General features: G+C 56.6%; 3 protein-coding genes across 8 annotated transcripts in view; all 3 read right to left on the bottom strand.

Moving 5' to 3' along the window:
* The window catches only part of NHEJ1 (non-homologous end joining factor 1), a 42,582-nt gene extending 41,041 nt beyond the window's left edge, over positions 1-1,541 (bottom strand). For both annotated transcript variants that reach the window (XM_066190136.1, XM_066190137.1), the window contains exons 1-2: positions 1,488-1,541; positions 716-901 (exon numbers count right to left, since the gene is read on the bottom strand). In XM_066190136.1, coding sequence (XP_066046233.1) covers positions 716-901 — 186 coding nt within the window. In that variant the 5' untranslated portion in view covers positions 1,488-1,541. The remainder of the gene's footprint in view (positions 1-715; positions 902-1,487) is intronic.
* Positions 1,542-3,200: 1,659 nt separating this feature from the next.
* SLC23A3 (solute carrier family 23 member 3) lies at positions 3,201-8,741 on the bottom strand. 5 transcript variants are annotated; one of them, XM_066190126.1, is made up of 12 exons: positions 7,756-8,741; positions 7,327-7,487; positions 6,714-6,808; positions 6,294-6,367; positions 5,818-5,999; positions 5,541-5,664; positions 5,048-5,195; positions 4,714-4,967; positions 4,417-4,522; positions 4,174-4,341; positions 3,876-3,971; positions 3,201-3,694 (listed from the first exon to the last, which is right to left on the bottom strand). In XM_066190126.1, the coding sequence occupies exons 1-12, from the start codon at positions 7,861-7,863 to the stop codon at positions 3,363-3,365; spliced, it is 1,848 nt and encodes a 615-aa protein (XP_066046223.1). In that variant the 5' UTR covers positions 7,864-8,741; the 3' UTR covers positions 3,201-3,362. The 5 variants fall into 5 exon arrangements, with proteins under 5 accessions (XP_066046223.1, XP_066046224.1, XP_066046222.1 ...); XM_066190127.1 differs by having other exon boundaries at positions 4,174-4,299; XM_066190125.1 differs by having other exon boundaries at positions 4,714-5,195; positions 5,793-5,999.
* Positions 8,742-8,786: 45 nt separating this feature from the next.
* Positions 8,787-15,272, bottom strand: CNPPD1 (cyclin Pas1/PHO80 domain containing 1). The gene is made up of 8 exons (XM_066190132.1): positions 15,041-15,272; positions 14,763-14,865; positions 12,265-12,346; positions 11,588-11,708; positions 11,369-11,497; positions 11,130-11,191; positions 10,768-10,885; positions 8,787-10,255 (listed from the first exon to the last, which is right to left on the bottom strand). The coding sequence occupies exons 1-8, from the start codon at positions 15,107-15,109 to the stop codon at positions 9,608-9,610; spliced, it is 1,332 nt and encodes a 443-aa protein (XP_066046229.1). The 5' UTR covers positions 15,110-15,272; the 3' UTR covers positions 8,787-9,607.
* Between the last annotated feature and the right edge of the window lie 95 nt (positions 15,273-15,367).

The raw sequence follows: 15,367 nt of genomic DNA, 5'->3' as shown, positions 1-15,367 counted from the left end.
ACATGACATTCTTCACTGATTCTCTCAAGCCAGCCATGCTGGGAATACTCCCCTATTCTGCCAGTCCAAGATGGATGGGCAGGGTGCAGTGGGTCTGCACTAGCACATCTGTTCTGCATGCCACCATAGCCTGGCTGAGAGCCAACAGTAGGACAACCTGCCAGAGCTGGGGGATAGCTGCAGCCATCTGCCCATTCTTCCTGTCACCAGCCACTCAGCATTATGTGACACAGGGACATGCCACTGCAATAGCACATGAGGGCCTGGGCACATGGGCTGAGGAGATGAGGCACAGCTCCATGTATTTTTGGGGGCCAAGCTGACAAAAGAGACTGTACTAGCTACGAATGTGAACAGAATCTCTCTGTCATGAGTAGAAGGCAGCCTTGTTTCAATCTCCTCTTTAGTACATTGACCCTGGGGAAACCAGCTGCCCATCCAGCCCACAAGTGAAGAGACTGTGCCAGCCTCTGTATGCAGACCCACCTGGCTGCCCCAGGCATACTAAATAGTGTGGCCCACTCTCCCAGGAGAAGGGTGTTTGGCCAAGTGGGGTGACAGGGCTTGGGCAGAGCCACACAAGGAACTTCCCAGGTTGAACATTTGCACCTGAGCCCAGTCAGACCCAAAAGCCATTGCGTCTCCAAGCAATTTATGCTGGTACGTCAGCTGCTGGGAGGAGAAAAGGAGGCCTCTGACCTTTTCAGACACTCACCTTGGACCTTTGTCCCACAGCCTCGGTGTCTGCACTCTCGTACCAAACGCTGCTGAGGTCAGAGATCAGCAGAATATAGCCAGTATCCCTGAAGCACACTTTGGCAAGAAAAGTGGACTCGCCAAAGCGAACAGAAGCCCAGGGCTGGGTCAGGAGGCTGCCTTCCAGCTCCTCGGAGCCTTCCATCTGCAAGAGAGCAACCAGGTCTCTGCCTCAACCCCCACCCAGGAAGACCTGGTCCCTGGGATGCCCTCACAGGGCCCGTCAGTGCCGGCTGGCCCATTTAGGATGCAGACCCACCTGACAGCATGGAAGTAAGGATACTCAGCCAGTTCTGGTCACACATGCAAGCAGCAGAGCTGGAGTGTGTGTTTTGGGAGATTTCTGCAGGGCAGGTCCTGCCGCAGCTCACAATAAGCACCCCAAATGCACCAGCAGGCGCACGGCAGTGGAACTGCTGCCTACCCGGGATACCCGGTGCTTGCTGGCGTTAACACGGCAAGACCTCTACGCCCAAATTAACATTTAGGTTGCTCCGCCGACACTGGGCGGGTGGCAGGGCGCTGCACTCTGCTCCTGCTGGGGCATCCCACCCCTGCTCTCCACGCCAGCCCGCGCCGTCCCTGCCTGCAGCGACACCGGCAGAGTGCCGGCACCCCGCCGCTGCTTCCCGCTCCTCCCTAGGACGGGCTCCACGCCTCCCAAAACATTCGGGGACCCAGCGACCGCGGGGTGCTCGCAGGCCTGGGGCTCTGCGGAGCCGCAGCATTACCCGAGGGCAGGAGGAGTAGGCGGCCGGAGGATTCAGAGGCACGGGCTTGCGGGCGACGCGCGGCGCCGGGCCGAAGGCGAGGGCAGACTACGGCTCCCGGCATGCTGCTCTCTTCCGCGGCGTGCGGGGCCGGGGCACGCCGGGATGTGCGGTTGCCGGCCCTCCGAGAACTGCCATCCCTTCCGCAGAGCCCCCGGGAACACGCTGGTGTTCCTTTGCCTGCTCACAAGGCCAGCGAACCGAGGTGGCGTGGCCCTCTAGAGCGTCCGCGGTTTCCGCAAGGGGTGGCACGGCCAAGATGCTGATGGGGGCCGAAATGCCTTAGGACGTTATTCTGCTACGAAGTGTTCTGGCACGAGTGCCCGGCTGGGTACCGGGCCCAGTGCAGCCGGAGAGGCAGCGGCAAGCTCCTCCTGTTCCTTGGCCCCAGGTTTTTTCCTCAGCGCCAGGGTGCCGGGGCAGGCACGGCCGGGGCACGCATCCGCACCGCTGCTCTCCCAGGGTGTGCGGGGACTCGGCTGCAGCACCGCAGTGAGCCCTGTATAGCTAGGGCTGCAGGTGCCTCTGTCCCCATGCCTGGGCACTGGGCTCGCAAGGCAGCACAGAGCAGCATTGTGCCAACTTGGCACACCACACACCCCCAAGTTCCTTCCACACTGAGGCCCACCGTTACTCCAGGCACTGATTTCCAAACCTCATCACCCATTTTCTGACTGTGATTTCCCCACCTGCACACAATGTATTGAGGCCGTCCAGGCTTGGCCCACAAACCGCTCCCGATGTGCTGCCCCTGTGAGTCTCCCGCTTAACACTCTTTGCGCACACTCCTTCACTCACCCCTCTCCCCAGCCTGTAGGCTGCATCGATCTCCCAGGGCAGTGCCAGGGGTCTGGGACAGGGTTCACATCCTGACAGGGTGCCTGGGAGCAGGGGAGCAAGCAAGGACTTTGCAGTGCTGGACAGACTAGGTTGCATTATCAGATTTGGGGTGCAGGACCCAGTTGGACTCTGGGCTCAGCTGAAATTTAGGGTCAGGTGGGGGTGCTGGTTGGATGAGGATGAGCTGTGCATTACACTGCTGTGTACAGCTGTAGGGGTCACACCTAGGGACCTGCACACACAGTGCCTCCTCATCCGTCCCACCCTGTAACCACCTTTGGGTGTTTCACCTTGAGATCAGGTGGAGGGAGATGTTCTTCTCCAGGGAAATCCACTATTGGCTAGTGTTGCCATAAGAGCAATGCCTAGGGGGTATTTGTATGGTGAGTACTACTGAGACTATCCAACTGTAGGTGAAATGGTCATTGGTTCATTGTTTGGGAAACTGAGCTGAGTTGCACGCCCAGCCTGGAGCATCATGGAGTGCCAGAGCATTGGTGTATACCTGGTGCCATGGGCATCGAGGGGCCATAGGCACAACTGGGACACAGCAGGGAGGAGGTGGATCACCTCACTCAGCAGGAGTAGTTCCTGAGCACAGTGCCAGCAGAGGAGCATAACCAGAGTGACAGACCTTTGGGCCTGGCCAAAGCACTGAACCCTCCCCCCTAGACATCTCCACAGGGTGATGGTGGATTTTAGAGGTACCCACATCCTCAGCTGCAGTGGCGCCAGGTGGCCCTGCCCTCCCATCACAGTCCTCAGGGCAACAGGGAATCCCCCTAGGTAAATCCCATCTGGAAAAAAAAACACCTGGAAAAGGCAAAGTTGGTTGAAGGTTTTTATATCTCAGTCTCAAGCAGGGAAATTAGTTTTGTGTAAGAGGGTGGAAGCTCAGGTTCAGTCCTCGAGGACTTCAGAAATGAGGAGCAAAGTGGCTCACGAGCTGCCTTGAGGGCACGGCCCTGTTTCCACATGAGCCCCCAGATGACAGGGTCAGGCCGCAGTGTGCCATGCAGGCATGTCTGTCTGGCTTGGCCTTATTGCTGGCTGCTGCTCGCCAGAGCTGAGTTTGGGGAGCAGGTGTGTCCCTTCCCCCGGGGCAGCAGTCCCCTCCTCAGTGGCACTGCTGCCCTCCTCCTCTTCCTCACTCCTCGGGCAGAGGAAGCAGCACAGAAAGGTTTTGCAGGAAGATGGGAGCAGCCTCCTTAGCACAGTGGGGAGCCGATATGTTTGGCTGGCTTCCCCTCTCTCTCCATGGAGGTGAAAGTCACCAGCTCTGGCTTTCCATGGCTGCTCAGAAAGCAGTCCTCGTTCCTCCAGTGTTCCTGCAAGCAGGGAGGTAGACAGTGAAATGGGAGCCCCTTCCTCCTAGGTGGATCCTCCTAGCCCACACCAGCCCCAGTACCCTCAGTAGGACTGCCTGGAGGCAGAGTTGATGGTTTTTCCCATGGACATATCCAGTCCTCAGAGCAGGGTATATGCAGAGCACCTAGAGCAGCCCCTCACCTGAGACCGTGTTCTCCAGAAAAAATGACAAGAAGCCAGTTAAGAAGACAGGGGCCATAAGCACGGAGAGGAAGAGGAGGTCCAGTGGCACCCAGCCTGCAGGGACAGTGCCAGAATCAGACAGGAGGTCCCAGCCCAGCCAGGGGGAAGGGGTATGAGCAGCCATGGCAGAATCAGGGATTGAAGAGGTAGCTGCCTGCTACCATGAACTGACCCAGCCCTCCACAGCACTGTAGATGTGTGGTCACCATGCCATGGGATTCAAGGCTTTGCTTTGCCTGGGAAATGTCCCTCATACCTGTGGCCAGAGGAGCCAGAGCCGTGCTGAACCACCGCGGTACCAACAGTGCCATGAACATGGCAAAGCCAACAATGAAGATGTTCCTCCCTGAGTCAATGTCTGTGTACTGGAAGTAGGAGATCCCTGTGCCCACAGCCACGGCGTAGGTTACACAAAGCACCCCTCCTGCGAGGGGCAGGAGTCAGGCAGTGCCAGGCAGGTTGCAGGTGCCACAGCAAGGGGGCAGGGCAGGGTACCCACCGTGAACTGCCAGTGGGATGTGGGTGAGGAGCCCTGCCAGCCTCGGGGACATGCCCAGTACCATGCACACCAGAGCACTTACTTGCACTGAGAGGCGAGAGCCAGCCTGGCAGAAAGAAGAGTGGTAAAGTGAGGATGGGTGGCATTACCCCCTGCTCTGTCTTCTGCCCATTGTGATACTCACACCTGCCTTTCCCAGTGCTGGCTCACTTACAGCCTGGCAATTTCAAGTCCCTACACACCTGCTTGACTGCATCCCCATCCCTTGCCAACCCATCTCCCCCTACTTTTGCATACCTGCGTGAGGCCAGTGGCACAGGTGTTTGCAATGCTGGAGGCTGTGCCCCCTGGGGTGCCCAGCAGTCCTGCCAGGAGGCTGCCCAACCCTTCCATGCAAAGCCCCCGGTTACAGGCGTGAGGGGGTAGCTGGGGGACTCGCAGCAGCCTCCCACACAGCACGTAGCAGCCCACAGAGTTCATGCTGCAGCTGATGGCCATGGCGATGCCCACTGCCAGCGCACGGGGGGTGAGCAGCGGCCACCTCCACTCTCCTGCAGTGGAGGGAAAAGAGACAGGTGAGAGAAGTCCTGTCCAAATGTGAATGGCTGCACTCAGCCCTGCTGCCCCCCACCTGCATAGGGGATGTGGATCCAAGGGGCATTGAAGGTGCTGTTGGCCCAGGACAGCTGTGCCATGGTCACATCCAGTGATTCCCAGGGAATGTGGAAGTAGCTGAGGATGGCACAGACGATGCAGACACCAGAAAATGGGAGCAGTACCTGCAAGACAAAAGGGGACCCTCAGCAGGGGACCCTCCTCCCCTGCCTGCCTTGGCCAGCACCCCATCTTTGTCCTGTCACATTCTCCCCTTACTCCTGTGTCATAGGTTTTGTAAAGAATATGCTCTTTACAAAACCTATGACACCCTGCAGGAAGCATCCCAAGCTGTTCTGCTCCAACACCCTAGGTCCCCAGCGCTTCCCCAGAGGCATTCATTTTCTGGGAGCTGCACCAGAGCTTTTCATCCCTACGTGTGCTTCAGGTTTTATCTAATCCCACACCAAAGAGCCAGGCTTGGAGAGAGAAGCCTGGTGACAGTGAAGACAGCAGACAAACCACAGTACCGAGAATGTGCGCAGGGTGGGAACTGAAAAATCTGTGGAGCCCTCCCAAGCATGGGGCCAGGCACAGAAGGGCAGGCGGCAGGACCGCAGGTGTTGGGAGAAGGTGACAGCAAGGAGCATGAGCCTAGAAGAGTGAGCACAGGTCACCACACAGCATCACAGTCAGTGATGGGGCCCCAAATGTGCACCGCGCACTGTGGGGGTGCCCCATCCCTGTCCCCCTGGTGAAAGAAAGCCCCAGGAGCTGCCCACCAGTACAGTCCCTGGGCTCACATACAGCAGTGCTACACCCCAGTTAGTGGAGCAGAAGAAAGCAGCTTCCTTGTATGCAGACAGCCCAATGATGGAGAGGCTGGGAGCCAGGACCATGGGCCCGCAATGCTGTGCTGCCCACCCGCACACGCCAGACACTCCCAGCACCGACTGAATCAGCCCAGAGATCAGCACTGCTCCAGAGACCTGAAAGAGGAAAGGGTGGGCCTGTGGGGCAGGATACATGAAAAGCGGTCCAACACCTTCCCTTGGCCACATTCCCACTGCCCCAGCAGCTGGGAACAAGCTCGTTTCATGTGCTCTGCTCACCCCGAGCACAGAGAAACATATACATGGACATGCATCATGATCCCCATTGCCTTTGCATCTCTCTTCATGGCAAATCCCAGGAAAATAGACTGTGGGTACAGGGATATGGGTGACAAGATGAAAGCTGATGGAGGGGGATAGGAACCCCCATTCCAGCACAGGAGCACCCACCTCTTGCAGTGAGTCAACCCAGCTCCCTGTGTCTCTGCAATTAGGTATAAGGCATGTTCTGGCCATGATTGTGCCTGGAAGGGAATTTTGAAAGGGTCTGATACACGTGGTTCCTAGGCTCCTGTAGCTGCGTCGAAGAGGATGCAGTAGGGAGGCTGTTGGCTGCAGAACAGGAAGTGTGCCAGCATCCCCATCCCCATAAGCCCTGGCCCTGGGGAGGTGACCAGATACATTGCAAGTGCACTCAGGAGTGAGTAGGGGGCTGTGCAGCATCACCAGAAGTGCCAGCAGGCAGGACTCCTTGGGACCCCTTGCTACCCCTCATCCCATCTCCACTCACAAGGCACCTCATCATTGCCATTCCCCTGGCACCAGCATGGCCCAGACCCCAAGGGACATGGGCTCCAGGGTTGTGCTTACCATTCCTGTCTGTGCTGGAACTGGGGGACAGGTGGGAGCTCAGCACCATGGCAGGGACCAAGTACTCAAAGGATGGGATTTGAACCAGTGGCAACCTGAGCAAGGGGACAAAAATGGCACATTAAGGAGGAAGGACAGGGAAGAGAACAGGGCTGCTCCAAAAGCCCAGGCTGCCAGAGGAACAGGGGTGGGAAGGGAAGCAGGTAAGAACCCCGAAGTGGCAGGACGTTACCCCATATTCTACATGTGCCCTAGTACATCCCTAGTGACAGCGCATGGAATGGATGCAGCGGTCAGAGGCTTTGCCGAATCCCATACCCAGCCTGTGTGGGCAGCACAGGCATTGGATGGTCTGAAGGAGCTGTGTATCATTTTGGAGCAATGCAGTGAGGAGCTAGAGGGAAAGCACAGCAGTTTTTCTAGAGGTGTGTGTGAGAGGGAGGGGACATCTGTGACAACTGTGCAGAGATGCAGCGCAAAGAGGTTTTCCTTGTGCCCCTTCCCACTTCAGCAAAGTTCATCTTCCTACATCCTAAGAGGAGACAGACATGCTCTGCCATAGCATCACCCTCCTCCTGGTGACAGCTACTCCCCCTTCACCCCCCTTGCTCACCGGCTCCCCAGGGTGGTCTGCAGCACTGTGGAGATGCCGCAGGCAAAGAGGCTTCGTGCCAGCAGCTTGCTGGTGGTCTGGGCATGAGGTGGCTCCTGGGGCAGGGTGGGCAGCAGGAGGAGGTGGAAGATGCAGAGCAAGGAGCTCTGCACAGCCAGGTGCTGTGCAGGGAAGAGATGGAGCAGTCACAACTCCTTGCAGCATCCACAGCTGCAGCTCTCCATGCCCAGTCCCCCTGAGAGTGTGGATGACCACTGACACCACCTGGGTAGCACTCACCACTGCCCACTCCCCTCCCAGCACACACTGACCAGAGCCCTACACACCCTTTGCCTGGCAGGATGCAGCCCCTGCCCTGCAATCTGAGAGGATCCTAGCCCTCTCTTCATCATCCCATCTCTCTGGCTGCTCACCATGGTCCCCCCTTACCTGAAGAGCTAAGAAGCAGCTCACCATCCAGGAGCATAACTTCTGGGAGAAGCAGGATGTGAGCACAGGGCTCCCAGCTCCAGGTGCTCTGCCACGGCCCCCAATCATGCTGCTGCCTTCCCCACACAGCTCCCAGTTTTCAGTGCAGAGGGTGAGCAGGCTCCCACCCCCAAGAGCTCCTCGCAAATCTTCACATGGCTGAACTTCCACCTTCTACAGGAGCTGCCCCAGGGTTAGCCATTAACTTGAATTGGTGAGTAACCTGCCCTTCTGGCCAGGAATGCGAGTATCTCCCTGGTTTGTCACCACAAGGGCCAGGTGACAGGCCACAAGCAGGCCATCAGACACTATTACAGTGCCAACTACCCACAGTCCAGGTCCCATCACTGCCTCTGTGGGCATGGACGGGGTAAGCCTCAACCTTGACACCTCTTCCTCCATGCTTAACTATTCCCACCAGCAGCATCCTCCAGCTTCAGAATGTCCAGCTCATGCTGGTTTCTCCCCAGCATAGCATCTGCTGTCCTCCTGGTCCAGCCTGGTCTCTAACGGGGGCCTGTTATATTCCTCATCCTCCTGAATCCTGCCACTGGACAAAGATGCCAGGGACAAAAGCTGCCTACTTGACTGGAAAGGATCCCAAGGGCACACAGGCAAGGGATGCTCGTGTTTTTTTCACGGGGCAGAGGTGGCTGTGTCAGTGACCTGGTCGAGCCCTTGCTGCTCAAGGCTCACTCATTAACAGGTAAGACTTTGGAGAGCAAAGAGCAGTGGAGAACATGCATTCCCCACATTCCCAAAGACGGGGGATCCTCCTCTCTCCTGTTGTTCCTGCCTGCACCAGACCTGATATCCCTCCTGTCAGGAGAGAAACTCCAGGACAGGCCTTGCAGGTCTCCTGGGCTCACTGGCAGCACCTAGGATCTGTCTTGCACAGCAGCTCTAGGAGCAGGCACAGCTGCATGGATGTGGCTCTGCTCTGGGGCAGGCATGCTGCCAGTATGGAGCAGCTCAGCAGGACAAGGCAAGCACACAGCAAGAACTACTTTTATTGGAAGAGATTTGCATCTACAAAAGAGTGAAAAACAGGTGTAAAATCCACATTAAAAAGAAGGGGCATGATGAGCTGGCCTGGTCAGCAAGACAAGGTGCCTTCTTCCCACTCTGAGGAGCAGTCAGGCACTGTTTTCTCACAGACACAGAGAGCTGGGGTTTGGGATGGGGTCACAGAACAACCCAGATTCAAAACACCCAACACAAGCAGGATAAGGAAGTTCAGCCATAACCACACCTCATCCCAACCAAGCCCAGCAGGGCACAGCCACATCAGGGTACCTGCTTGGTGTCACTCTTGCAAGTTGCAAGAAGTGGCCTAACAGCCCCCAAATGTAAGTACTGCTATAACCAGATAGCTCACTCCCACATCCTTCGACCTCCTCTCCCCTACCCCAGGCACCCCACCTTCTCACTGGGGTCACTGCCTTAGCCCCTCCACCCTGCACACACAGTCCCAGCCTCCAACATCCCATATGCCACCTCTGTCCAACACCACTCACTACAGGAAGAGGAATAATACCCTCTTTGCACAAGCACCCCAACCCAAAGGCAACCCATATTTACGCTCCAGGTATTAAGTTCCCACCCCAGCAAGCCAGCTCTATCCCAACCTGTCCCAGCAGCCCCCTAGTGAAGAACATCCCTGCCCTAGGTGGGGGGATACAACTGCTGGTTTGAAAGTAATGCAGGGGCCTTCAGCCCCATGCCGTTCCAGGGATCAGGGGTCCCAGAAGTGCAAGGAAGTGAGTTGTGCCACACTAGAAGGGAAGGGGATAGGGGCTGCTGTCCTATACTCCTAGCTGGGAAAAATGAAGCTCTTGATTCTACTGAGATCCATAGCAGTATGCAAGAAGCATTGCTTCAGCCCCAGGGGGTCCAGCCAGTCCTCATGGTTGGGGGCTGCATCCCATGTGGGGCCTGCAGTGGCTGAGCAAGCATGGCAGTGGAGCACCGGAGGAGCCGGGAGCACGGTGAGTCCGAAGGGGCCAGGCTGGCTGGGGGCTGCAGTGGGGCTGGTACGGTTGGATCTCTCACAGGCAGTGGGCACTTTCCGGAAGGGACCTTGTGGGAGGCTCCTGTGTTGGGATAGATCAGGTGCCTTTGGGTACGACAGAGCTGTCATCACACTGCCCCACAGGTAGAGCGCAGTCGCTGTGACACCTCCATGACGTGGTTCCTTGGGACGTGGCTCCTTGGTTGTCTCATTCTCCCCCAGGCAACAGGTGCAGCTGGCTGAGGAGACATTGGGCAGCTCGGGCTGGGGTTGGCCCGGGGCTGGGGCTGGCTGGACATCCAGCTGGCATCTCCCCTCTTCAGGGAACAGCGCAGGCCGGGGGGCTGCAGCGCTGACACTCCTCATGCACACAGACCGGTGCACTACAGTGATGGAGGCGAAGATGGCGGCGAAGCCCGTCAGGTACACCACACCCAGGAGGCAGGCCAGCTAAGGAGAAGCCAAATGTTAGCCCAGACACCCCCAACAGCAGCACCCCATACCAGCCATGATGCAGCATGGCCACGATCAACCCAGCAGCTGCGATAGGAAAACGCATCACCAGCACCAGGGCTGGATGCCGAGAGCCTGCACACTGCTAATGGTGGGCAGCACACAGCCTGCCCAAAGCTGGGCTAAATATCACTAACCAAAATGCCCCAGCTAAAAGCCAACAGTTCCTGTTCAAAACCCTAGCAGGTACCCAGCTGCCGCCATGCCACCACCATGTCCTTGCACCATGACTTGTGGGGATGAGGTCCAGCACAGGGTACGCTACCCAGCACTGACCAGGCTGCAGTGCCTCGGACAGTGCAGCTGCAAATCAGCATCTTCTGACAGCTTCCCTTTTCAACAGGGAATAAACCAAGCTGCTGCTCTCACTGGAAAAGAGGGTCCTGTTCCAAATCCATGGCCTTCTGGGTCCCATGTTCTTGCAATTAACTGTTCTCCTTTGCCCTTACCTTCACCACTTGCTGGTAGAACTGACCCAACACATGCTGCCACATGGACTGCTCCATGAGGACACACAGATCTGTGTAGGTGAACCAGCCACGCCACATGCCCTGTTTTTCAGCCACACTGCAAGTAAAAAAAAAAAAAAGGAAATGGTGGACATAATACAGACCTTTCCCATCAAAGCAGCTTCAGCCTAGGCAGGCCTGGAGAAGACCCTGCTTAAGCTCTGTAGAAGGGAGCTGCAGGGCCTAGCTAAGGCTCACAGGTGTCGCAACCTCTTATTTCACTTCGGCAGTGCTATCTCCAAGCAGAGGCAGAGGCAGGCTGCAACCCAGATAAAGGGATCACCCCCACTCTAGACACCTACCGTCCTTCCAGCCAGCTCAGCACTTCAAACAGCTCCCGGGGATCTGTGTAGAGACTCCAGTCCTGCCGGGACAGCAGTTAAAGGTCAGTGCAGTCAGGATAGGTCACCTGGCACCCAGACACATCTTTCTCTATCCCTTCATGGGGGCATGTGGGGAAAAAACAGAAATCCAGACTCCCCTCAATGTGTCTTTTCCCCTGCTCTGTGAAATAGTTGGCAGCAGTGACAGTTTCACTTACAATGGCACTCAGGAAGTTCATCTCCAGTGTGTTCATGGTCTGGACATCCACCTTTCCTGCTGCTCCCCACTCATCGTTGAACACCTCCTCCTCCTCACCCTCATCATACAGGTACTTACTTGCAACCATCTGAAAGTAGCACAAAGGACAGGATCTCAGCCTCCACTGCACTCCTAAAGACTTCCCTCCAGCCCAGTTACCCCTCTGCATACCACTCACCATGGAGATCAGGAAGAGGTCTGAAGATGAGATCTGCTGGAGGTATTCAGGGTTCCGGTGCCGGAGTCTCTCAATGTAAACCAGTGCCAACATCATGGAGCAGGGTGAGATGCAAGCTTCCCTGTAGGACAGAACAAGAACCAATGCTACAAATGCCCCAGGCACCTGGGCACAACTTGGCTGCTCCCTCCCCATGCAGACAGTAGGAAGGTTTAGCAAATCACTAGATACGTCACAGCCTTGCCAGCTCTATGCCAGTTGTCCTGAGCTGCAGCAACAGAAAGTGCAGGGTAGAGAGCAGAAAGTCCTGGTTTCTGTTCCCAGGCACAGTCAACTCTAAACTGAGCAGCCCTGCCTGCAGCAAGGCATGCTGCCAGGGCTCAGCTGCCAAAAGGAGGCTCCAGGTTCAAACTTGGTTACCCAGGGAGCTGCAGATCCAGCCAGTACAGACTCCCAGTAACAAGAGCACATATGCACCCCAGAGAGCAGGATAAACTTGAAGCTGGCTGGGTCAGGAAGTCACTGTGCCTGCTGTCTGTGCCTCCAGCTTCTCCTTGACGCTAATCAGGCCTAGGCACAAAGCTAGTGGCTGGCTCAGGGGACAGAAGTGAGTCACAGGTAAGACCAGAGCTCCAAGTTCTGACACATAACATGAAGGGACAGGTTTTGCTTCTCACCGAGATACGTGAGACACATATTTCTTCTGGAGTCTGCGGATAGGACTGGGAGCCACTTTCTGCAGCAACTCCACAGCAATATCTAGGACAGAAAAGCACCAAAAGAGTTAGTGCCAAGTGATCCAGTCCATGCCCACCCTTCCCCTTCTCCCTACAAGCCCATCAGGTCTTGGTGTTTGCTCAGCCCTTCAAGTTTAATTTAAACTATGAGGCCTTATCAGAGGTTAAGGACAAGTGAGGAACAAACAAACATGCAGGGCAGGCAGATCACAGCAGGAAGAGGATGTGAGTGACCAAGGCCCTGCGGCAGTGCCAGATCAGCAGGTCTGTGTCACGGGGAACCACCAGCAGTCAGCTGCAGAGAAACACCCTGCAGGACCTCAGACAGCCCTTCTGGAGGCCTTCTTGCTTCTTGGACCTGATGTCACACCAGATTTTCACGGTCCTTTGCTCCCCTCCAACCAGCAGCATCTTCCCCCTCCAGATCTCATCAGCACGGATCCAGCTTCCCCTACACCACAGCCCTGGCCCCCCTGAGATGTAGTACAAGGTACCCACGTGAGCAGCAGCCTGAAGGCACTAAGGGGTATCAAAGCAGCGATACAGTGTAACTGCAGCTCAGCCTGCTTTCCCTTGCACTCAAGCAGGTGCCTCAGCATTCAAGCACTGAAAAGGCCAGACACTGACATACACCGGCACATGGCTCCAGCAGCTCTCATCTCACTTCCCTACACAGAAGGACCATCTGGGGGCAACCCAAGCCGCACTACAGTCTGATGCTAGGCAAGAAGTGCTTTAGACAAGAAACTTCAAACTCCACTTTGTTTCTGAGCCCTTGCCTGTCAGAGTTAAGAGCAGAGTTCATCCCAGCAGCCTTGCATTTCCAGCTACCAGGGGAAGCATCATCAAACCCCTCCTTTCTACACCTCTTCAGCAACTAAGACAACAGCTGCACTAACTCAAGTGATTTGCCTATAGAGCAGCCACCAAGCTCAGAAAACACTGCTCTGAGGAACTTCCCTACACATTAAGGTCACACCACTACTGTGATGTACAGCCAGACAGACACCGCTCCAGCTACCCATTGGCTGCCCCCAGCCTCTCCCACTGCTGCTTCTCTCTCTGCCCTTCCTGGCCACCACTGGGCCACCACAGAGGCAGTACCAACATCCCAAGTGATCCGTACAGGCTCTGTCCTGATAGGAAACCAAATTCTTCAGCCCACAAATCGAATTCACAACAGTTCCTGCCCTACAGGGAATGGAGAACAGCTGATCAGTTTCCCCATCTCACAGCAAGCACACTGAGTGTTGTTACTGTTCTTCTGTTTCCAAAGGAGCAAATTCACATTTCAACTTCTCTCCTCAGGCAACTCCATACTGCCTTCTGCAACTAACTCCCAATACCAAAGACCTTTGCCTGCTATTGCACTCTCCCAACAAGCCTCTATCTTGTTTGAGAACAGTGCCATAAACTTGCCAGGTAGCAATGACACAGCTGTACCAAGACAGATGTCATGGTCCTGGGCCCCATTTTTTGAAAGCAGCTGGTGAAGGAAGGCTGTAAAAGCAGATCAGCCCATGGACACATTCTCCATGCACCACTCTTGCCCCCAGCTGCTGAAGCCATGGCATTTCCTGAGTGCAAGGCAATTGTTAGTGTTAATAGCCCCCAACAGTTTTCCTGCATGACTGTACCCTTTGAACTTTCATCCATGGAACAGTTCCAGCTCGCACCCCAGTGTAATGTCAGCCTTGAGCCTCCCTCACACCACTTGTGTTGGAACTCGTGACTCCCAGCAGTGCCCAGACAGCTGGCTGCTCTGCCTGGGTCTGCCCTGGCATCACACACTCAGTATCCTCCTCCTCCTCACCAAGGCACATCACACACAGCCTCCTGGCAACTTCTGTCCGTTTTCCCAGCAAGCAGCTAAAGGAAATGCTAAGACAACCACACAGTGAAGGCCCTCTAACAAACCACTGCTTGCCCTTTTCCACTCCTCTCCACCATCATCTGAACCAGCTCCTCAGCCTTAACCCAGCCACATCCTTCTGCCCCCCAAAACACTGCTAAATCGACAGCAAAAAAATGCAACCCAGACTAACACAGCAAGAACTTGCCACCTTGGTGTTCACACCTTGAAGTTCAACAAAGGCCTAAATGTTTTGCAGAGCACAAGCAATTACCTAAGACAGCTCTCATCAGGAACGAGTTCACAACTTGCTCTGCCAAGGAATTCACAAGCAATCTAAATGACTTTATACACCAGTGAGATGTCAAAAACGCAGCAACGGGCCAGACGAGGCAACAAAACAGAGAACAGAAACCATGAGGCTCTGGCATCCTGCCCTGCTGTGTTGCACGGAGTGGGAATGGCTGGGCAGGGGTGGGATTTGGCGCTGGGGAGGAAGCAGGTGACCTATCTCGGTCTCGGCCCCTTGGGCTACTTCCAACCCCCTTGACTCAGCGTTCCCATCTGGGGACAATCAGCAACCTACCTGCCACGGGGCTGGAGAGATTATCCAGGCTGCAGTCTTTGTCCCAGCCATAGTAGAGTCGCTTCCGCACTCTCTCGCTCAGCTGCTGATGCCTGGGCAGGAACTGAAGGCAGACAGAGGAACGTGAGGAAGGCGCAGAGCGCTCCTCATGCCGCGCTTTCCACCCCAACCCAGCTCCGGGCTACACCGAGCCGGGGCGTGCGGCCACATGGGGCTCCCTGGGAGCGGGGGATCACCCCGAGGGCCTGCTAAGAGCAGGCTGGGCCGCGGATACTCACCGTGAACTCCTGGAACCCACTGAGGGAGAAGGCGCCCTCCTCGTCCAGGAGCAGCTCGTCCAGCTCCATCCTGCCCGCTCGAAGGGCGGGGGCTGACAGATCCCCTTCGGCGGTACGGTGCCGGCTCTGAGGGCGCGGTGCCGGTCCGCTCCGAGGCCGAGGCCCGGCGCAGTGTCGGGAGCGGAGCCCTCCAAGCCGCTCCCAGGCTGACCGCCACCGCCCGCCCTTCCGCCCTTCCTGTTCCGGCGCGGGGGCGCGGCCGCTCCCCGCCCCTCCCGCCGCCGGGCGCACGCGCGGCCGGTGTCACCCGGTTCTCCCCCCGCCCGC

Source organism: Chamaea fasciata, unplaced genomic scaffold (genome assembly GCF_029207755.1).
Source record: "Chamaea fasciata isolate MVZ Bird 193981 ecotype frontalis unplaced genomic scaffold, bChaFas1.0.hap1 SCAF_8, whole genome shotgun sequence".
Taxonomy (NCBI): domain Eukaryota; kingdom Metazoa; phylum Chordata; class Aves; order Passeriformes; family Sylviidae; genus Chamaea; species Chamaea fasciata.
Note: the sequence above shows the minus strand (reverse complement) of the source record. Positions and strands in the feature narration are given on the sequence as shown.